A 24,461-nucleotide genomic window follows, 5' to 3' on the forward strand; every position below is an offset into this window, starting at 1 on the left:
ATGTGTGCATTCATGCTTATGAAATGTAGAACATCTGCAGTACATGGGAATGTGTTTAGTATTCTTAAAAAATAAAAAAAACACTAGATGTGTGTTTGTGTGTTTACCGCATTGTATCGCTATGTGTACACTATACATACCACATGTAGGGTGCACACAGCGATGCATACATGAGTGCTATGTCTATGTGTGTGTATAATCATACATTACTAGGTGTGTGAGTTTGAGGCTATATACATGTGTATATACAGCATGTATCACTGTAGGTATCCTGTATGTATTGTGTGTTGGTGTGTGTAGTATATACATGTCTACAGTATGTGTTATACAACGAAGTGTTACTCTATTTCACCTACCCTCATTTATGTAAACTGGTTGGACAAAATAATAGAAACACCCGTCAACGTAACACAATGCAGTTCATTAGCAGCACAAAATACAGCCTCCAGAAAAACAGTTGAATCAACACCTCTTTAATAACTTTTTAACCTCCATTAAAATAGGGTCTCCAAAGCAGCAGCTGTTCTACCTGGGGTCCACACAAGTAAACATTGCATCATAATTCAAAACAAATATGTCAAATCAATCAGAGCTTTGCCGGCAGAATAAGAATGGGATTGTAATTTTACTACAGAGATAGAGAGCTATTAACCTTTTCTAACAGCATTGTGATGCTAGACAGCTGCTTGGGTCCATATGGACTTCCCATCTGCTGATGTCATCCACATACATGGAAACAAGACATTAACTGCACACATCTGGAATTAGAGGGTGGCTCGCACTGTCACCTCGCAGCGGGAGGGGCCCGGGATTCGGTCCCCGATCCCGCCTGGCCCTTATGTGTGGGGGGGGGGGGCACCTTCTCACCGCGGCGGCGTGGGTTCTCTCCGGCTTCCTCCCGCAGTCCAAAGACATGCAGGACTGTGGTTCACTGGAGACTCCACACACTTCCCCGTCGCTGTGGATGTGCTGTCTGTCTCCATATGTGTGATAAACTGGCAACCCGTCCGGGGCCAACCCTCCTTCGGCCAATGTCGCCTCCCCGCGACCCTAAATAGGAGAGGTTCAATTGCAGCTGTTCCACGTCAACATCTAAATGTACATAGATATGCACACATCTGTATATACGTGTACATGTATGCATGTACAGTTATGTGTATGTATGTGTGTATGCATGCAAATAGGTATACATACATATATGAATATGTGCATAAATGTGTTTCAGCATGACTGGCTTCTTTGCAGATAGAGTGCTCGCTGGATTTTGGGGGATGTGCTCTGAATTTAGGGAAGCCTATTAGAGGGGAAAGGGCCTGCAACATTCTAATCTCCAACACCCATCTATGTCTCTTTCCACCGCAGGGGGCTACGACATACACGGCTCTTCCTCAAACTGCAGGCCCGAGGTAGTCAGCCTGGAATAAAGGCTTTTTGCTCGAGGTGTGGACGAATCCTGATGCGGGCGGAGGAAGGAATGGAAGATGGGGGGGGGGGGGGGGAGGGAGGGAGGAGGGGAAGCATGGCAGTAGTTTTGGCCTGAAAGCCTGGACGCCTTGGCCAAATCTTTCTATGAATAAAAGACGAGCATAGAGAGAGGAAGATAAAGAGAGAAAGACGGGATCAGAGAGAAAGAGTGGCACGGGGTGAAAAGAGTGAGAACAAGGAGGGATAGACTGTCAGGGGCACACTTAACAAGAGAGAGCAAAAAGTATGTGTGTGCATGTCTGAGTCAGCTGCAACTCTTTGTGGTTGTGGGACACTTCCAAGATAAGACCCATCTGCCAGGGTGATTTCATTAATAATACAAGCTCTTTGTACAGGGCACTCAATCTCACTCTCTCTTTCTTTCTCTCCTTGCTTTCTTACATACACTCTCCGCCCAGGGAGGGGAGGATCTCCGCACTCACAGTAGCGCCATTGCAGCTGAGTTGTTGGTTCTTCCATATGTAGGAAAGCTCTCAAGGGGTCACCTCTCAACATGGTAGCTGACAGAGAGGAGGAAGGGGGAGGAAGAGGAGGAGTGGACGAGCCCACCTCTTCAAACCCCTCCCGTGATGAGAGCTCTGAGTGCTCAGCAAGGGGTTCCACTCTCATGACTCCACTCACAGCCACGGAACGACACGCACACTGCATCAGAACCACACACACACACACACACACACACACATACACACACACACACACACACACACACACACACACACACATACACACACACACACACATACTCAAACACATACACACACATCCCTACACACACACACACACACACACACACACACACACACACACATACTCAAACACATACACACATCCCTACACACACACACACACACACACACACATATACTCAAACATATACACATCCTACACACACACTACATATATACACATATATACATACACACACACATATATACACATACACACATACACACTATATATATACACACACTCAAATATATATACATATACACACATACATACATATATACATACACATATACTCAAACACATATATATATATATACACACACATACACATACACACATATACACACACATATACACACACATAAACACATACATATATACACACACACACATATATATACACATATACATCCTACACACACACACACACATTCAAACACACACACATACACGCACACAAACACACACACAAACACACACACACACACATAAACACACACACAAACACATACACACATACACACATCCCTACACTCACACACACATACAAACACACACACATACAGGCACACAAACACACACGCACACAAACACATACACACATACACACACATCCCTACACACACACACACACATACACACACACATACAAACACACACAAACACACACACACACACACACACACATACACACGTACACAAACAATAGCTATTTAAACAATAAAGTAAACCTCTGTGGAGGAACGGCTACTGATTGTTTGTGTGTTTCAAATACTTGCGACGTAAACTACACGTTTGCCCAGGTGTGTGGGCGGAGCTTCAGATTCATTGCCACACAACTGAGTCACGTATTGATCACAGATATGTGTGTGGCTCCGTTTCCCCCTGGCTGCCTCATGGCGGTGCTCATTAACCCACTGTCACCCAGCTCATCGACTCCTGGCTAAATCTTGAGCCGTGACAATTTGTAAAATTGACAACGGTTGTTACAACACAAGTCGCTGATGGGCAGAGACGGCTCCGCAGGAAAACCCACTCAGCCTTCAAAATACACACACACACACACACACACACACACACACACACACACCTACACACACACACACACACTTAAACAAAAGTACTCGCTCACATGGGAAATGATTGGAAATGTCATTGGAAAAGATGCATATAAAAAACTACACACACACACACACACACACACACACACACACACACACACACACACACACACACACACACACACACACACACACACACACACACACACACACACACACACACACACACACACACACACACACACACACACACGGATACCTCCTGCCTCATATGTGTGTACTTGAGTCTCAGTATCATTTGTTTCACCCTCCTCTGATACTCTCTCTCTTTCTGCCACATATCATTTTTTTCTCCACCTGACACACCTCTGGATACTGAATGCCAAACTGGGCAGACTGATTGATTGCATGTGTGTGTGTGTGTGTGTCTTTGATTATAGTTTATGTTATGAGTCCTGCTGTGTCCCCATACTCCCTCCCTCTCCTCCCTCCATCCCCCTCTCTCTCTCTCTCTCTCTCTCTCTCTCTCTCTCTCTCTCTGTGTCTCTGTATCTCTGTCACAGCAGGGTGGCACATTGAGGGCACAGCGTTCCGCACTCAATTGCTCCCTGTATCTCTGGTGTATGACTCTAACATGATCGTTAGTCGCTTAGGATAAAAGCTAAATGTAATGTAATGCCGTGCAGTTCTTGATTTGTAAATGATGTGAATCTGCTTCTTGTATTTCTTCTATGCCACCCTGTCCCTTCAAACTGACGTTCCCATACAACGAAACCGCATTCTCAAATATCTTTCGAGAGAAAAAGTCTCTCCCGGATTACAGTCGCAGTTTTAAACACCGGATAAACATTGTAAATTGATACATAACAAAATGCAACACAATTACTTGATTATGTTTAAGTAAAATGTATCACAGATGATACGTCAAAAACAATCTTTAAATATGTTTACCGTGACACATATCTCACAATGCACTTTCGCTGTATGGGGACACATTTTCTGCACGACAATAAACTGACATAGTTGTGACTAATATAACCTTCTAAGATTCACTCAAACTAAAATATTTTAGATAAGAAATACTCCACATAAAATACTGCTTACGTGTCTAAAAGTCTTTTGTTGCATTCTTGCTCGGAAAAGTATTGTACTCCAGTGAAACTCTCTTAGTATTTGAGCTCCTAAAGGCTCGGGCTCCTAGACATTTGGGGTGTGTGTACAAAGAGAAGGACGTTGATGCCAAAGTAAATTCAGCATGTCTCGTGCTTCAGTCAGTCAGTATTGACTTTTTCAATACTGAACCAAGTCCAAGTGCTTTGAGTTGCCTAAACATAAACATGACATCTTTATTATATTTCCTGAATATTTTGAGACTTTCGAAATACTTGCATGAAACACGTTAAATATCCTGGATGCCAGGTTGTAAACTACACGAGATGTGTGTAAAAAAGCAACATAATAATGTTTTTCATGAACTTCAAAAATATGTTCGAATCAATGCTGGTCTCTCGTGTTTACTGGACATCACCTTATAAAATACACAACTGTAAAAAGCCCACAAGAAACACACACATGGATTATATTATGGATACACACGGGAGAAAAAACCCATAACAAAAGAAACCTCCAAACCTTCCCTCCAGCGTATTGTATGAATAAGCATGCGGTGGATAATCACTCTCTGGCGCTCTGTCTCGCGTGACGCACGAGACATGGCACGAGCCTCCTCGCACTCCCTCTGTGTGTCACACAGACTTGACACATACATATTACACATCGGCCTCAAAATAAACATACCATAATGGACATGACAAGCATGGATCAGTCCAGGGTCCCAGAGCGGGGGAACTGGTGACACTCCAGTGGTATTGACTGGTGTGGTATTGTGACAGAGGAGCAGGGCAGCTGCAGCAAATCAATGTCTGTTTGGAGAATGACTCGGTTGTCTGGAGCGGCGCGTCTGAGGTCACAGTTCATCGCGTTCCAGTCGCAGGCTGAAGCGTCATTCGGAAAAGCAACGTGCGACATGTGCAGTGATATGAAAGCTCGAGCTTGACTTATAAATCTTAAGAGACATCAAATCTGACGTACAACATCACCTCAATAGTTTCTGCAGTGGGCTGCTATGGTTGACCAGAGCATGTGTCTTATTACATGGTGGGATGCTATGTGTAATAAGTGTGTTTTGTGAATAGCTTTTTATTACCTTCACACTCTCATAAAACGGTTTGCTTTGCTTTAAAGTTAAAGAATTTACAGAAGTGACGCTCATTGCCACTTCTATTATATCTGACTGGAGCTTGCAGAAAAGTGAACAGTGCACCAGTGTTTTCGAACCGGAGATCGTTCTCATTTTTAGAAGGTCCCGTCGCTGAATCGACCGCAGTTTTAGAAGGTCTCCGACAAAGAGGACTCTGGATTTTATTTCAAGGCCGGTCAAGAGCACAACTGAGGGGATATCACTAACTTGCCCGTGCATCGTCGAAGTTTATTGTGATTGCTGGTAGAAAATGTACCTCTGCAATGCCTTCTGATTGTTTTATAAAGACCTTTCTCATGAACACATATCTATACACACATATAGATTATATATGGCAATAAAAGAGGAGTAATCTTCACTTGTGTTTTATGGAATATTGATATCTATTTCAGTGGTGCCTATTGTTTGCATTTTCCACATTTTATCGTGAGTTATGTAGTGTCGGACTCGCAACGGTCAAATCTTGGTCTTCATCCCTCAAAGTCTTGTTCTTGTATCGGTCGTGATGCATTATGGTCTTGGTTACATTCTGGTCTAAGTTTAGGTGGTCTTGACAACAACACTGCCATGCACATTTTAAAGCTTTTGAAGAGGTGCAAAAACAATGATTTAATGCATTTAGCACAAGATCCTTTTCAGTATTTTTGTTTGTTGGGACATAAAGTTGAAGTTGTGATGGAGATTATTGTTTTCCTGCATGTCACCGATCACATCCCTATTAATGGAAACAAGTATTGATTTCTCCTCCTGATTTCCTCCAGCTACTGAGAGTCATCCTCAAACAGAAGAGCACTACAGCTCTTTTGTTTTTTGTTGCCATGCATGCTGGAAATTGTTGTGTTGAAGAGATATTTTAATTTCACAAAAATTGCTCACGCAAGAGCAACACACAGGCAGAACGCCTGTTTTAAGTGTGGTGGCTTTAAGGTTAGTTGGGAGGACTCTTGAATACATGATTGTGTGTAGGAAGGTGTTGCCTGATGTTTTCTTTCATCATCCCTGTAGGTGGAGTTGTAATGAAGAGGCCAATACTCACAGGGAGGGATCATGGATGAGATCTTTGAGGTTGACGCCACTGCGGTCCTCTGCAAGGTTCCGAAAACAGCTGTCACTCACTGGAGAGACGGAGAGAATCACAAGAAAGGAAAATGAGCAGAAAAACTCACAATTAATCCAAAATGAAATGCAAAGGCTTTAGCACAACTTTATAATTTACTGTTGGGGCAACGATTTGCTGCAAATGACTCTTTCTCATAACTGTGACTAAGTACAAGGAAAAAGGTCCAAAAACTGAAACACTTTTTTCCCCCAAACATTCTTTACTCCCATGCCAACTCACTCACTCGCAAAAAACGAGAATGGCTGTTTTCTAGTTTTCTAAAGTGAGTAATGGATGCCGCATGTGACTTCTCAAGGTGGGTGACTGAACATCAGATGAAGAAAATGACGAAACACGCCAAAATGATCTTTCTTTTTGATGAGATGATGAAAACTAGATAAGAAAACACCAAGGATCGCTCACATCTCTGAATCCTTTGGGTCTGTTTTTGTATTCTTACATTTTGATACACATTTCAAGTGAAAAGAGTCTGATTACTGGACTTTAGGGAGAATATGATGTTCTCATTTGTTGGAGCTCCACTTGTCAGTTTTGACTGTAATAAGGCGGGTGAACCTGACTATTTAAAAAACATTTCTGGCGCAACTGCTACCTGATCTTCTGCATCATGTTTGAGCACACTGAGCCTACGTGAAGCCACACCTTCATCGTCTCCAACCTCTTCTCATAAAAGCACGGCAGCCCCTCGACTGCAGAGCAGGTGCGAGCCACATGAGTCATCCTGTGATCACAGACGGATAGAGTGACGGATAGAGTGAGACAGGGATAAAGGACGAAGACATGGGCGGAGGAAAATGGGAAAAGAAATAACAAAGTGAGAGGGGACAGAAAGAGACAGATGAAAAAGGATGAAGAGCGAGACAAGGTGTTTTGTGATCTGACAGGGCCAAATGTGGACGGACACGCTAGCGTCTTAAAATAGTCAGAGTCAAAACGAAGCACCGGAGGGGGCGACAATGGCGGTGTGGTTGTGGTGGTTGTGGTGGTTGTGGTGGTGCTAGTTGTAGACAAGACTGGAAATGTTATGATGTTACTCCAATGAAGTGCCATGATCCATGAACGAGAGGAGGGGCGGATGGATGGGTGAAGCAAGAATGACGTAAAAAATGGAATTGGTATGGCTAGGGTAGGGTGTGTGTGTGTGTGTGTGTGTGTGTGTGAAGGACAGGAATGCAACAGAGCTAGAGGATGGATGCAAGTGAAGGATGTTGGTGTGGAAAAAGGGAGATTGAGGTGGAAAAGAATGGACGAAAAGGGATTTTTTTCTTTTTAGGGGAGGGGCGAGCGGGAGAAAAGCAGTGGTGACGGAGCAGCGCTGTGGAGACAGAGGTAAACAGAGGGTGCAGGACATTGCTCTGGGCTCTGGCAAATAAATGGGAGAGTGCTGACATTTGCACACTGAGCCAGCTCAGAGAGAAAGAGAGGGAGAAACAAGAGAGACAGAAAGGCTGCGGGAAGGGGGAGGAGGGGGGGGAGGGGGCGAGAAGAAAAGGTTGAGGGAGGAGAGAAAAAGGGGAGCAAGCACATGGAATACACCCTGGCTTTAGAGGGGCACTGCTGCATAAGTGCATGTGTGTGTGTGTGTTTGTGTGTATATGTGTGTGAAGAAGGAACTTCCTTCAAGACTGCAGGATGCCTTACACACACACACGCACAAGCACACACACACACGAGTACACACGCACTCACAGAACCCTCCTCAGTCTTTCTCTCCCAGCTACCCCTTGATCTAAAAATAGCCGTTCCACTCTCCTACAAGAGGCAGCAACCATTCTGAACCAATCAACACGCTCTGTCAAAGGCATCGGTACCCCCACTCCTCTTCATGCGTGTGTGTGTGTGTGTGTGTGTGTGTGTGTGTGTCTGTGCAACAAGGGGAATTCCTGAGTGAAGGTAATGAAACTGCCCCTCCCTGCTGCACCGGTTAGTAGAAATGATAGGAAAGCGATACCTGCTCCAAAACAATAGCGGGAGGGAGAAAATGGGGGAAACACAAAAAAGGAGAAGAGGAGTGAGAGTGGAAGAGAAGGAAATCTGGCTGCAGTTAAAACAGGCTTCAAAGGAATATTAATGTGATCCTGTACAAGAGCTGAAGACAGGGGAAGAGGGAGGGAGGATGGAGCAAGAGGAGGAAGAGGGGAGACGCTCGCTCCCTCCCACTTCCCGAGCTCCGCCCATACACCTTTTTCCAGGTAATTCTGCAGCTCAGCTTTCATCGCCTGCCTACTAAACATCTCCGGTGACCGTTCAAAAACCTGCATGTAGGACTAACAGCAGATATATTGTTTCTGAGGAGTTTTGTTCTGTTTTTATCAGCTTTTATTTGTTGTTATTATGATTACAGGATGTTACTACCCAACTCAGAAACTCCACAAGGCTATAATATTCTATACATTGCTTTCCTGAGATGGAGTATCTTAATGTGTTTAACCACACTGTATTTATCTTCATGGGCATCTCTGTAATTGTAGTATGTTTTTTAAAATGTAATATCTGTTTTCTGGTGCTTATGCCTGGACTGATTCCTATCGTCTCATATTTGCCTCCACCTGTGAGCACGCTTGAGTGCAGAAGCCTGGATATCCCCAGGCTGCAGCAGTGGGAGGAGAGCAGGAGGCCTGTGCTTCAGAAGCATTAAGCAGGGCAACACCACTCACACATGGGATCTAGACGTGCACATCCAAACACACACACACACACACACACACTTGCGTACGCTCTTAAAAGGGTTAATTGCTAAGCCGTAGCAGAGCAGGAGAGATCAGGACACAGGGGAAGACATCAGGATACCAAAGAGAACTGATCAAGGAAAGACGTTGATATGGAGCGAAAATAAAGGGAGACACGAAAGGAAGGATTGTTGGAAGGGAAGAAAAGAGGGTTGAGAAAAGTGGATGTAGCAAAAGTATTGTTCTGCTCCGTTTCCCTGTCGTTGCTCACCTGGTCATGGTGTTACAGAATATGATGCATTGCAGTCGGTTAAACTACCGAACAGAAGAAGAAGTGAAATGTGCACAACCGAAAAATGCAACATAGGCGACATGCATCAATAGTGTTAATCTAAAACTAGAAAGTTAGCAGATTGCAGATCTCCACCAGGTGTGACTGAATGGGTACAGCCCCCCCCCCCTCCTGTCTAAGCACAAATAGGCTGTAGGGGTTGTCTCTTCATTTAAACTAAAAAAACAAGCACTGATTAGTGCAGGGAAAAAGCTGGTGGTCACATAAGATACATATGGAAGCCCGTTTCCGCCACTATGATAAAAAAATTAGGATCCTTTAAGTCATAATAATGAGATACTATCTCATTATTATGAGATAGTAAATCGAAATTATGAGATAGTATCTCATTATTATGAGATAGTAAGTCATAATTATGAGATAGTAAGTCATAATTATGAGATGCTAAGTCATAATTATGAGATAGTAAGTCGAAATTATGACTTAGCACCTCATAATTATGAGATAGTAAATCGAAATTATGAGATAGTATCTCATAATTATGATTTACAGGATCTTCATTTTTTTTATCACAGTGGCGGAAATGGGCTTCCATAGATACATCATACAATCCCGGAAAAAACAAAATGAAACTTGCAGCTGAGTTACGGAGAGGTGTTCTGGTTCCATTAGCTGTTAGCAAACACACCATTTATAAAGCTGGCCAACCAAAAATATTATGCAATTTGCTGCAGCAGAATGCGAGATTAGCTGTGGACAAAAACAGAGGCGCACGCTCCCTCAGACTAACACATGGACGCACACACGAGCTACTGATCCCATGATTCTCTTGGCAGAGATACACATGTAGCTGTAATAGTAAAATACTGACAGTGGCCATTTTTATTCATGAGTACTTTGGCTTTTGATACTTTAAATGCATTTTTCCATAGTGGTAGGTTTGGTATTACTACTTTTCCTTAAGTAAATCTGAATACTTCTTCCACCACTGGCAAAGTAAATGTATGTATGCCACAAGTTATGTTGTTGCCAAGAGGTTGGACTTTGGCATCAAATTTAAATTCATCCACACATAAACAAATAAACAAAGTAAACAAATGAGAATAGGCAATAGAGAGTAACATGTGGTGTGAGTCTACTGTCATGCATAAACGGTAAAACCACTGACTAGTATGTGAGTATGCCTAATATATGATGCAGATGCCTTTATTATTAAGCTTCCTGCTAGCCTTAGGTATCCAAGTTAATAATTAAGAAATAAATGCACTGTACCATTTTGTCGTAGGCTTAAAAAAGGGGGATGCAGTGTGTGTGCTAACAGACCTGTATCAAGTCTTTATAAACAAAGCAAGGAGAAGCTCAGGAAACAACACACACAGGCGGAGAGTCCTTCTCTGCACCGGTATTTTTATCTTTACATATTGTGTTGTACTTTTAGACAAAGAAAAGGAGTTTTAGTCGGCTACTTATTTCTCAGTCTCAAAGATCATCCAGGAGCAGGAGCTGTTTCTCCACCACTCGCTGCTGCTAGGAGCTCCTCCTTTGCTCTACAGTAGAGCGGCAGGAAGTCTTTGTGGCACGCTGAAGCATATTCTGTGAATTAAATACTTTAATTTAAAGTTTCTCTCGTTTAATTAACAACTTTGGTGCGAAACATTTCAAGTGAATTTACAGAGAATAAATGAATAAATAGTCCAAGCCATGTTTACATGAATGTAAACAAATACATGCTAATCGGTTTAACCCTCCTGTTACCTTTCGTGTCAATTTGACCCCATTCAATCTTTAATGTCGGTGTTCCTTCGGGTCAATTTGACCTGAGGCTGTTTTTCACTAAGAAATATCAACTTTTTTATATATTTAAAGGGCTATTTAGGTAGTCAACAAACAAAAATAAAGTGCCTCACACTTAAACTTGGGAAACAATATTAATTCTAATAATTTTCTGGAGATTTTAATTGCTGGGGTCAAATTGACCCAAAGGGTAAAATATGTTAGTAAATGTAAAGGTAACAGGAGGGTTAAGAAGGACATTTTTGTGTGAAATTTAGACAACATAATAGTATATATATATATATATCACAATATTATGATGTTTGATTTGATCACAATATGATTACATAGAAAGATAATACACCATCAGTGTATTATCACCCAGCCCTATTCCATGCATTACATCATGGGACACTGACAGCAGGCCTTTTTTGACACGGTTACAGACTTTTTTGAGCGTACTCACTTTAGTCAGCTCCTCGTCGAAACACATTATGTGGAATTGGGACAGAGCACCTTCTAACAAGTCAGACAGATGCTGTCTGTCTGGAGAATAGACAGGACCTGTTGCTCATAGTCAGAGTGCAGTTAGTATGCATGCTATTTGTCTTTTTCTGACTATTAACTCTAGATGCTGTCCATCTGTAATGCAATAGCTCTGCTAGCTAGCAGGCTACGTGCCGTCAGTCTGAGAGGATTCATGAACTGCTACGACGTTCCACTCGATCATTTCCAGGACATAAAGCAGTCAGCGCTCATTATCTCCCTGGGATCCCACACTAATGGGGGTTCCCTTAAAGAAGGTATTTTCAGAGGTTCTCTCTTACACGCACGCCCCCCCTCCCCTCTCACACATACACATACACACCCACACACACACACACACACACACACACAACATCCGCTACATAGCGCCTCGGGTGGCTTGAGCCAAAGTTTACTTCCAGCCCAATTCTGACAGTGCTTTTCCATCATTATGACAATATACCATACCCTGCTGCTCTTAAAAGACACGTGAATGTGTCTTGGGTATTTTAGTGCTAGGCAAGATATGGATATCAAATTGATCAACTCTTCAGTAAAATGTTTAAACAAGCTTTGCCAGTGAAAACGTAAATTATTCCGAAAAAAGTGCTTGTTCCTTTTTTCCTAAAAATGCTGAATACGTGCGGCGCATGGCCTCCCTCCTCTGAACAGCCCACTTGGCATCTCTTTTGTTTCCTGTACTTTATCTGCTAACAGCAGCGGCAATGGCCCTCCAGCCCTGGAGAAGATTCTATGGAGGTCAAACACTGGATTGGGCTGACATCTGCTGGTGGGAGGGACAACACCTCTGGACACCAATAAGCCTCAACCAAAGTGATATGACCGCCTCCTGTCTCCTCCTGGACTGGCTTGTTTGTGTCCAATGGAAACACTGGGCCACAGGCCTGGGATTAAATGAGTTTAATGATAAATAGAAGTACGGACACGCCTTCAGATTGTAATGGGGAGGGGCAGACATCCGACCCGGGGGCTTTCAGCAGCTTGAGCCAGAAGAGGAGAGGCGGGGAACAGTGGTGCACAAATACCAGCGTCTTCATTCCATGGCAGGGTACATTTCCAAATTAATAAATGCTTCACGGTGCTGGGTAAAATATAGTAACAGCAATAACAGCAGATAACCTAATCTAATATAAACCCACTGTATCTTAGCAACCTTGTTAATTCTGAGAGGAGCAGTGGGGTAAGCAGCAGAGGCACAGCATCCATCATCAAAGACACACCCAGCACCACACACACACACACACACACACACACACCAATTACTCACAAACTCTCAAACCCACGACACCACGCATATGCACATGCTATCTTACCACGCGCCCCGATCTCAATCACCCTGTGATGCAGATGAATGCATACACATGTGCAGGGCTACACACTCAGGCACATACACACAGATCCTCAGGCTTACTGTAAGCAGCCGGGAGAATGGAGGGGGTGTGGAGCGGAACAATGGGATCCTAATCGTCGGGCTGCATTTCAAAGCCTCTCCCCTCTACAACACTGTTTCTAGATAAGATTTGAAAATACTATTTATATCCGCGGGGAAAGGAGCCAACCAGCAGCTTGATTTTCATTTATTTGAAGTCACATCTCAATTGGGGTGGAGTTACATCATGCAAGGAGTGCGACACTCCACCTGCTACCTCTGAGCCAGCCATTGAACAACATTACGGAGGGAAACAGACCAAAATATGGACTGGGCCCACGCTAATACTGCAGCTAATAATTACTCTTTTGGCTTAATACCGATCGTTTGCTACACCGAAGAGCCCGGCTCATCCGTAGTGGGCCGATCCGCATCTCAAATCCAAACCTACTCCGGCGTATCGCCCGGCTAAAATCCAGCAGCCATGCTGAGCCAAGGACAAAACAACACACCACAACATGGCCCAGTCCCCCCCCCCCCCCCCCACAGATGTGCAGAGAGTGAAACAAAGAGAGGGAGAGACAGCTCAGTTCTTCACAGCTTTATTCCAGGAAGGCAGGCAGGGCCCATCCCAGGCCCAAAGTCCTCAAACTTCCTCCCCCTCCCTGTCTCTCCGGAGAGGAGAGAGAGATCCATCCTAGGCTGAGTGAAGGAGGAGGAGAGGTGGTAAGAAGGACATGTGGAGTGGACAGGATTAAGAGAGCAATTCATACTGGATGAGAGGAGGAGGAACAGGGGAGAGGAGAGAGGGGAGTAGTGTTGGGAATACTCCAAAAGCAGAAAGGGAGGGAATAAGAGGAGTGAAATGGGAAGATGGGGAGATGGCTGATAGGGGGAGGCTGCTAAAAGAAGGATGCAGAGTATAGTTGAAGGGAATCCATCATTTCAAAACAGCACAAGAGTAAAGGTCACAGATGGACATATAGATGTGGGGAATATAAGACAGGTACCATTAAGAACCGATTTGCACCCGATATTAGCATGAAATCTATATTTTGATATGTTATCTGGATAATGGTGTCCGATCATGGGCTTTTTCAGTTAATATCAATACGTGTTATCTTTATCTGTACTCTGCTCACATGGCGGTTGATTAGATAGATGAAGTTTGCTCCGAGACACTCACTTAGTGTAGGATAACCTTTTAACGGGCCTATGGATCAATATATGGGAAGTGTCATTATGACTATAGTGCTGAAATTATTACTCAATTAATCAGTTTGTCAACTGACGGAAAATTAATTGACAGTAATGTATAATAATTGAATCATTTAAGTCATCGACCGAAAAGAAAAATGTCAAACTTCAGGACGTATTCACACCTGAACACAACACGACCACCACCTCTTTTGACCAGTGCCCATCCACATATGGCTTTTTTCTGCTTGATATTATTGATAACTGAATATGTTCAGGTTTTAGCCTTGTGACAAACAATCTAGTGCACCACCTCGAGCACGAGGAACACATTTTTACATTTTATAAATTCATTTATTAACAAAAAAACTATTTGATAGATTAATTGATTGCAAATTCCTTTATTATTGAAGTCATAGAAACTGGGAGAAGGTTTGTGCTGACCCTGAGTGACCCCAGCTCCAGAGGACTGCTTCTACTGTCATTTTTGTCATGTCTCGTCGATTGTGTTAAGTTTTAGGTTTAAGTCCTGTTTTCCATGTCTGCTTTTATTTTGTAGTAACTGTCCTCTCTCATTTCAGAAACTTTATTTCCTGCACTGGTGTTTCCTCGTTAGTGTGATTGCCTGATTGTGTCCACCTGTTCCCCGTTTCCTCATGTATTTAAGCCTGTGTCTACCTGCGTCTTGTCTCTTGTCTCGTCATGATCGTTCTTTATAGTGTAGTTTTTTGTCCTGGTTTGCTTTTCCAACATAGTTGTGATTTTGTTTTGTACTTTGTTCAAAGTCTTTTTCCAGCATAGCTGTGATTTTCTGTTTTTCTTATAAACCCCTTTTGATACCCCTGATCTTTGGAGTCGTGCTTTTGGGTCCTGCTTTTTGAGTCGTGACAATTTTTTGGAATGAATAAAACATGAAAGGCCAAACCCAACACCAGCATACTCAGTCAGCAACCAATAATACACACACACACACACGCAATCAACACAGCAACAATTAAGGTTGAACATACTGTCTTCACTTCCTCCAGATGACTTGTGATCCAGTGCGTGTTCAGAAACTTTCCACGGTCAGCCCACTACCGGTCACTTCTCTCACTCATAGCACTCCGCTGCACCTCTCTCTGTGAAAAGCCAGAGACTGAATCCCCCAACAGCCTGCAGCGCTCCACCAAGATCTCCTGTGTTGATGTTTTATTACATAACGAGGCCATGAATATTTAAAAGTCCCTTACGAATGAAGCCACAGAAAAAAGTTCTAGAGACAATTTACAGTGCTAGGGAATACAGGGAGCTTGGATATAGAACCCCCCCCCCCTTCCACTTCCCTTCTCCTGTATCTCGTTTCCCACGCCATGACTGAAATGCCCCTGTAGCTTTTACATCACCCCCCCCCTCCCCATGCACACACATTTCCCCATATCCTCCCCCCTGTAGGTTTTTTTTTGTTCAATGAAATCGATGGATTGGAGGGACATTTCGATGGTAGAGGACCCATGGCAAGCCAGCTCGTCGTGGCATTTACAACAGCTGTTTAGACACACACACACACACACACACACTCATACACACGCACACACTCAATGCCCACGGTGGATCACATGATTGCACACGCTGTATAGGCAATTCATATGTAGTTTACCATAAAAGCCATATTAGGTGTGAGTTGAAGTATATGTCAGTGCAAGAAGAAAAATAACATCGAAGTAGTTTTTAACTGACGCATCCTAAACAAGCATTCTGTTTCAGCTCTGGCGCTTTACAGATTTACACATGTGTTTTACATTTCTGTGACCACCCTGATACAATCAGGATGGATGAAATGCTGCTCCTGGTTCTCAAATTATTAAGAAAATTGCATTTACAAATTCTACAACAATCTTTTTTTAAACTTAAGGTTGGGGTTTGATGACATTCATCAACTCCAAATCTAGCATTGCAACTTTTTAAAAATAACTGTTGTTAGAATTAATGAAATATCACCTTTCATGAGCTTAGAAGCCTTATTGAAGTTAAATGAGATGAGCAGCAGAAGATATGACATTTGTATTGAATGTATTTGACACATTGAAATAACAGGTGTACCCAAACGTAAGACTTTTTCATGAGCCACTTTACTTAGCTTAACATATTGACACAATATGCACCAAAGTGAGAGAGTCTCCTGTGTTTAACTTGAGGGCATCATTTCTATAGAGAAGAGTCACACATCGGTTGGTCTTGTTGAACAACAAAAACTCCCAATCTCATGCAGCAATATGTATATTCACTCCTAAACATTAACATGCAGAGAGCACGTGAACCATAAAACAGAAAAAGACTTGATTTGAATTCAACTTCTATTAGTTCTAGCGGACATAATGTCCCGACATCATTTGCACGTTGCTCTTGACTATTAAAAAGGGTCTGAAAGACATTTGCTAAGTGATTTGTTCGAGTTGGAAACCTACTGAATCCACGTCATTTGCTAACCAGGAAGCCAACACTACGAACATTGTGTGAATGGACTCTCATTTCTCAAAATCTGGGACGAAAAAAACAAAACTGTCTGCCAGATACCTCTCGAGATAAGTGTGAAAATAATGTTTGTGTGTAATTTGTGTGAACTGACACTTTAATTTGGCTGCTAATAGAATCCTGCAGCTCAGACAACAACATATGCTAAAGACACAAGGAGGATATCACTTCAGGCTGACAGAAATACAAATATATAAATTAATTCACAACTAACTGGCATATTCACCCCCCCCCCCCCCCCCAACGCAGCTCCTCCAGTGAGCGTTATCTACGGCTGCTCCACGAGTGAGCCAGGTACCGTCCTCTTGTTAGAAGCCCAAAATGAGCATGAGAGCAGCTCTATTGATTTCAATAGAAATGTGCTTACACTGGCATCAATATAGCTGCACATGTCTGATACCTCCCGTTAGAAGCTTCCATCCTCTCCCCTTCTGCCTCAACATCCCTTCGTCTCTGCCCCCATCCCCCTCCTCCCCCTCCTCCCCCTTCATCCTTCCAAGCTGCTGATGTAGGGAAACCCAGGGCTGCACCGCGGCTTAGTCTGCATCCTTGGATGAGCCGGGGGAATCTGCATGGAAAACACTCGGCTCATTTCACTTATGACTAAAGATAGAAGGGTCGGGAAATGGACGGGCTCTGGAATGGATGGCTAACATTAGCAATGGGTCTCTTTATCTTTTGGCTTTTAGGGTTTGTCGTGTGTGCTTAGGCCTAATCAGATCAGGTATCGATTGGTCTTCATAGAGGAATGTTCCCCTCGGCTTCGCTGTGATCTTTCACTCAAGGGAAAGAAGAGAACGAAGAACAGAGGAAGGGACGGATGGGTCAAGGGTTATGATGTGACTGCACTCGGTCATACAGGTCAAGGTCAGGCTGGCAGATGGCCATTCACAATCAATGGCAGGTTTCTGATCAAAGTAAGAGTCACACTCATGCTGACCAGGGGAATCATCTGATACACCACCCCAACCCTGAATGGGGCTGACGCGTCTCAGGAGGTGCACCTGTCAAGCCGATTTCTGGAAGAAGGAGATGCGACCGTATTGTAAGTGACACATTGTTCACTAAGTGGAAAGTTAATCTAAACTGCATCTCCACAGGGCGAGGATGGCAGGCTCATCATCGTCCGGTCCGCCGGCTGCCCTCCTCATGACCAGTCCCGGCTCCTTGCACCGCAAAATCCCATTTCATGCCGGCCACGCTTCCGCAAAGGCAAGACAAAAGCCCGATCAGCACAGCTGCAGCTTTACACGTTGTGCCGACCGTCGTGAAATCAGTGGAACGAACCGAGCAGAACCCAAATCTATGCAGTTGTTCAACAGGCGGCGCTTAAGGGTGCGTCCGGCGGTGGCTTCCTCAAAAAGAAGGAACTTCTTGCTGATGCTTGTTTCGGGTCAACCGTGACAACTCCAACAACACCTCCAAAGTGGTTGCAGTTTCGATGTCAATTTTTTAAATATTTATCGAGTACAAAAAATGGATTGCCCCAACATGGAGGAAATGAACTGCTGTGGATGGAAGTCAGAATCAACACGTTGCACATGCCTCCTGTGCTTGTTGGTGTGTTTGTTAATGTGTGAGTGGGTGGCTGGTACACGTGTGTATGTGTGTGCCTGAACCATTCGACTCTCCTTATTTCCCAGGTTGCAGAGTTTCACACACACACACACACACACACACACACAACCACACACACACAGGTGCCTCGGGCCCGGCTGTACTAATGAAGCAGCCTGTAAGCAGCTACCTTCATTACATTCAATCCTCTGGACAGTGTCAGCAATTACATTGCAGCTTCCCACTGTCAGAGCTCACACATGTGCCTGCACACGCAAACACGCACACACACACACACACGCACACACACACGGACGCACGCACAGTTGGAAGTTTCTCCTTCTCCTCAAGGCTCATGCCAGCTGAAGTCGATGTGTCTTCTTCTTTGGTGGTTGGTGTCTGGCTGTTTAAATCCAAAACTCCTCTGTACTTCTAGTTCAGGCCCACCAGCATATCAGCCTGCGACGTCTCTCTCTCTCGCTCAGCTTCTCTGGATGTCGGAGCAGAAGGACGCCTGGAGGCGAGGCGGGAGCTGCCGAATAGAGTGCTCCACTTGCCATATTTCACACATCTCATCACTTATCCCACTGAGACACACACACATGTACAGGTCAGTGCAGGGGGAACCAAGAGGGATGCCCCTGGAGGAGTCAGAGCATTCAGGGGGTTTCCACTGACTGTGATGCTGTGTAGGAATTTAAACCTATGACCTCTAATTATTAGGAACATGTGTACACAGAGAAATAATTATTACTACTACTGACAAAGATATGCAAAATGGTTGTGATGATATGAAAATGCATGATGGTGATCTTAAATGCATATTTCATCCCCCATAGGTATGCAATGATTATTTTCATTACTGTTTAATCAGCTGGTTATTTCCTTGGTTATCACCATTAATCCATTCGGGGTGCTGTGGCTGCACATTTGGTGACTGATTGATCAATTAAAAAACAATTGACAAATTAAGTAATCTAACAATTGTTTCAGCCTTCTTTTGCAGAAAACAAATGCCACCCACCTTGAATACATTAATTCATACCTAACATTACCATTTAAAATGCTGTAGAATGAGTTTTTAAAATGTATTTACAGTTTCTTAATTCTACAAACTGACGTGTGAATGTATCCATTGATCTGGACATTATTTCTCATTACTCAATAATTTAATAATTTTTTGTCGATACAATAGTCAGACATTTGTGCAAGATGCCGATCACTATATTCTGGAACAGAAGACGGCAGTTTTGATTGACTTTTTTGTCCAACCACAACACGTAATTAATGAAAACAAAGAAAATCAGAATTGCCTGAAAATGTAGTTAAATTGTTAATTCCCAAAAAAATAGTCGCCGAATCATTTTTTGGTCAACCGACGAATTATTTTAACTCGTTTTAAGACTCAACTCAGTACTTCTGGATTATCAGCACATTCGTTTATACTCCCATTGGGTCACTAGTACTGAGACGTAATGTCTCTCCATAAATCTCGTGCCACATAAGAGAAAACAGAAAACTAAATAACCGGTGGGGCAATGACATTGATCGACAAACTACCCGACTACACCTGTCATGTGTCGATAGTCATGTTGTTGTAAGACCATCAATGACGCAAAAAGGCAACAAAGCAGTCAAGCCATGACATGCAAATCAAACGTGTGTGTGTGTGTGTGTGTTGAGTATTTGATGCATGTGCGAGTGTGTTGGCAGGTGTCTATTAATATTTGATTCCCAGGTGCCATGATCTGAAAGGATTTCGTGGTAGACATGAAAAATGCATGACGCTGAATAATAGAGGAGGAGAATGGGAGAACACCTTGACCACACACACACACGCCGGCCTGAGGTCGGCCATCACACACACCCCGTGAGGGAGGAGCTGGCCTCCTCAATTATTCAAATGTACATGCTCCCCGCGTACTGCTCGCTCCCTCACTTTGCCAGGCACATGGAGCGAGTGGAGCGCAGACCGACAGCGAAGGTAAAGGTAAAAAGTAAGAAAGGACAGAAAGAGAGAGAGAGGGGATGTAAATAGCGCCTGAGAGAGAGGGAGATGGTCTGAGATCAAATGTGACGTATGAGTGGGAATGAGAGAGCTAATGTGTTATATTTATATCTGAAGTCTTGTAACACTCGTCAAACTCGATTTCAATTATCACTGATATGGAATTGATTCGTGCAAAAGATGTAAATATAAATGTGTGAGCGAGCCAACGAATGATATAATTACTTTCAATTATGAATGCAATCGTAACGCTCACTCCATAGCAACTGTAAACACTGCAGGGGAAAGCCTTTTTTAATTGAGAACCATCAAACATCATGTAGATCTTGGACACTTTTCCCAAATATCCTCCCTCGTCGGTGTGTCACCTTTGCATATGTCGCGACCAAAAATCCCCAAATTTCTCCCAAATTCAGGCGGCAGTGGTTCCCAGAAGCGCGTGTCACGCACCTCGACGTGGCCGCCTCGTGGCCCTCGGGAAGAAGGGGAGGAGTACGGATGGAGAGACCGAGGGGATTTGAGGAAGTAACAAGCCGATGGACTTGTTGCAGCGTGTCAAGCAGGAGCGGAATGGCCGTTGCCAAGGGTGACAGCCAGAAGTCACACGTTGCTAATCCTCTTCCCCCTTCTTGGTAGAGATGCTCGTTTGTGTTCTTATTAATGTCCGATCATATAATGTGGTGTGTGCTTGTTCCTAACTTCAAGCTTTTCTATTTGGTATTATTTGCATGTTTGAATTCAAATTAAAGCGGCTACTTATTTATTATCCACATATTGTGTGTATTTGTTACTCGCGTCACTTCGACTGGATCCGTTTCTTCTGTCTCTTGTGTTCCAACCCGACCCTCTTCAAACTACAACCAACACTTTTTCTCTGTTTGGCAAACAGGAACGAAATGTCGAAATGCTGAAAGAAGTTCTGTTGACATAAATGAAGTTCCCTGTCTCTTCTTGCAGTGAGCCAGATTTAATAGCTGCAGAGAAGGAGCTCCCCCAACAGTTCCCCCTCTCAGCTCCTGATTCGTGTCACTGCTGATGGTCGAGGAGGGAAACTGCTGCTACAGCACGTTGCCCATGGTGCTTCAAAATATTTATTTTTTTAGTTAATAAGTTGATATTTATAAATAAATACATTTCTAAAGCAGGCTGTTTGGACCAAAACTGCATCAAGAATGAGATGAAATAGTCCACTTCAGATCATGTTTGTAATTGTGGAAACAATTCGCCGACTTATTGTGATTATTATATGATAAGTCCATGAAATCCGTTGACTTGCTTTGTGTTGCAGGATGCTAAATGAAGAGATAACAGATGTGTTAGATGAGTCACCGGCAATTCAATAAGAAACAGATCGAGTGTTCATATCAGAGCACAGGTCGAGATATCCTGACTTTTAGTTCCTGTTATGAGTCAACCAGAAAAACAAACTTTTACACTTCTCATGTAACTCCATCGTGTGTTTTGTTTGACACCGCCTGCCTGGAACATCCACGTGCTGCTAACTCCAATCCCCATGTTTGTAACGCAGGATTTCTTCTACAGATTTTACATTTCCATGAACAAACCGAGATGACTTCATACGTCCCAAACTGTATTCAACATTGTAAAACCGGTGCGCCTTTAATGATGTGGTTTTTCTAACAACCACATCACATTCTGCGGCTCATTTATTCGACACACAATGTTGGCGTTTAATTCACCTGTGAACAAAAAGGACATAATGACTCTTCTCCACTTGGATGTCGTCACCCTGTATCTCCACTTACCGTGAACATGTTTGTGATCTGACAGACAAAGAATCCAACGCACCTTCGAGTCACTAAAAAGCTGATCATCCATTAACTTCCAGAAGTATTGCACAGAAGCAAACTACTACTTCTACGACAGAGGTCTACATTTTGGACACAGAAATAAATCACGGTTTTGTAATGTCTATGTCAAACTAGTGGTGCAATGGATCACACGACTCTCAGTTGGAATTGGATCACGGTTTTGAGTGACACATTAAATCAGCAAAAAACACAATAAAAGGGAAAGCAGCGAAAACTATGTGATCTTTGTGTCCATTTTCGACACTTCGAATTGTAATTTTTCAGCAAGTCTTCCTTAATGGGTTCAGGAAATACTGTATAAAAACTATTCAAAAAGCCTCTTGGATCAAGCCTCTTGAACTCATGAAAAGTTAACTTTTTAGAGATACATGGTTTTCAAAGGACACAGCACCACACACACACACACACACACACACACACACACACACACACACACACACGACAACCTTAGAGAATATGATGTATTGCTGTATATTTCATTCCCCAACAGTATATAAAGTAGTCCACATTTGCTCAACATTTGATTATTCTGTTAATTGCAACATACACGTTGAGTCAGCAGTAATATGAATCCTAAAAGTACATATAAGTGCATTTTGCTGATCCTGTTGTATTGTTACTCTTTCTTGAAGGGTCTGAATTATTCGACCGCCACTCGACGTAAACTAGTCAAGAAAATGGTCAAACCTTGATATCACGAAGCAACCAAACAACCAGATGAACCAAATATAATGTGTCCATCGGTTCTTACAATGTGTGTATTGGCACAGCTGAATGTGTTCAATGCACTGGAGACACTATTAGCATTGTTAGCATAGCCCCCGGCAGCTTGTGATGGATGCTGGATACAGGCGAGCTGACCCCCGAAACACCAGAGAGGTATACGTTGCAGACACCTATTAGATGAGGACTGATAAAGACACAAGGCGCCATGGCAGCACACTGGGCAATGCTGATGAATCAATTACTTGTTTACCTTCCCCGACGTCCCTCCTGCACCCCCCCCCCCCCTGTCCCTCCAGCCCTAATTAACACCTCAAGCTAGGACACGGGCTCCAGCGGCATGACTCATCAGTTAAAAAAGCACCACTGTATCTTTTATCTCGATCTGTATCGCCATCACTCAGCGGTTCTCTGCTTGCACAGGTTATCACCGTGGAGCGACAAAAGCAGAGGGGGGGGCAGAGGGGGAGGGGGGGGGGCACACGCTGTCTCTCTCCATAGTAATGTAAAAGAAAAAGTGGCTTTTGTCATAAAAGCAAAAGGATATTTGAAACATCACCGTCGCAGCAGCTGCAGTGTTATAGTTTTTTCGGGGGATTTAAAATCAATTTGTAAAAATACCTCGCGTTTAGATGTTGTCCAACTTTTGAAAAATACACCGCAAAAATGTCATCTTCCCCAAAAAGGTCAAATTCCGGCCTACTGCTTCGTCCAAATACATTTTGTGATTGAATTGGAAAAGAGAAAGATTGCATTGGAAATGGCTTCTTTCTTCTGACATAACTCTACTCTACGTGTTTTGGGTTTCGAGTTCTCAGAAATGCCCAAACGCAGGGGACACACAGCGGTACCGCGCTTGAATGCAACATGCGGAGACGCTAACTTTCTGGGGGAAGACGATTCTGCAACTGAGCATGAAAGACAGACATTGGAACAGAGACATGAGTGAAACTACGTTTGACTCATTAATAGCTTTCGGGATGTGCAGATCATGTGACCTGTCCTTGGACATCATATGGATCCAAGAGTTTGGACACAGCAGCCTCACCGCTCATGGAAGCTTTTACAACTCATTTCAGAACTTGTCTATCCTTTGTATCACCAATATAGAATTAGAAAGCAATAGCTTCAAGCTCTGCATGTCCGATGCCAGTTGTTCTGTCAAAACAACATAAGTGCTGACACTAAAAAGCTCCAGCATCTCTTTTGCTCCTTTGTTTACTCCGAAAAATATCGAGCGCAATCTCCCTCGTTTTTTGGGGGGGCTACGCTAGCCTCCTGTGATTATCGTCTCACAGGAATGACAGACTGTAACACTGCTTAACG

At 43.4% G+C, this 24,461-nt stretch overlaps 1 protein-coding gene across 19 annotated transcripts in view; it reads right to left on the minus strand.

The window, feature by feature from the left end:
* Positions 1-24,461, minus strand: part of gphnb (gephyrin b) — an 84,749-nt gene that overhangs the window by 53,876 nt on the left and 6,412 nt on the right. For 11 of the 19 annotated variants that reach the window (XM_056428157.1, XM_056428160.1, XM_056428159.1 and 8 more), the window contains exons 2-3: positions 6,572-6,650; positions 868-1,050 (exon numbers count right to left, since the gene is read on the minus strand). In XM_056428157.1, the coding sequence (XP_056284132.1) occupies positions 868-1,050; positions 6,572-6,650 (262 nt within the window). Of the gene's footprint in view, positions 1-867; positions 1,051-4,379; positions 4,431-5,072; positions 5,175-6,571; positions 6,651-7,297; positions 7,652-11,855; positions 12,104-24,461 lie in introns of those variants that run through there. The other 8 variants (XM_056428167.1, XM_056428166.1, XM_056428168.1 and 5 more) reach the window with 5 other exon arrangements.

This window comes from Pseudoliparis swirei, chromosome 12 (assembly GCF_029220125.1).
Source record: "Pseudoliparis swirei isolate HS2019 ecotype Mariana Trench chromosome 12, NWPU_hadal_v1, whole genome shotgun sequence".
NCBI classification, from domain to species: domain Eukaryota; kingdom Metazoa; phylum Chordata; class Actinopteri; order Perciformes; family Liparidae; genus Pseudoliparis; species Pseudoliparis swirei.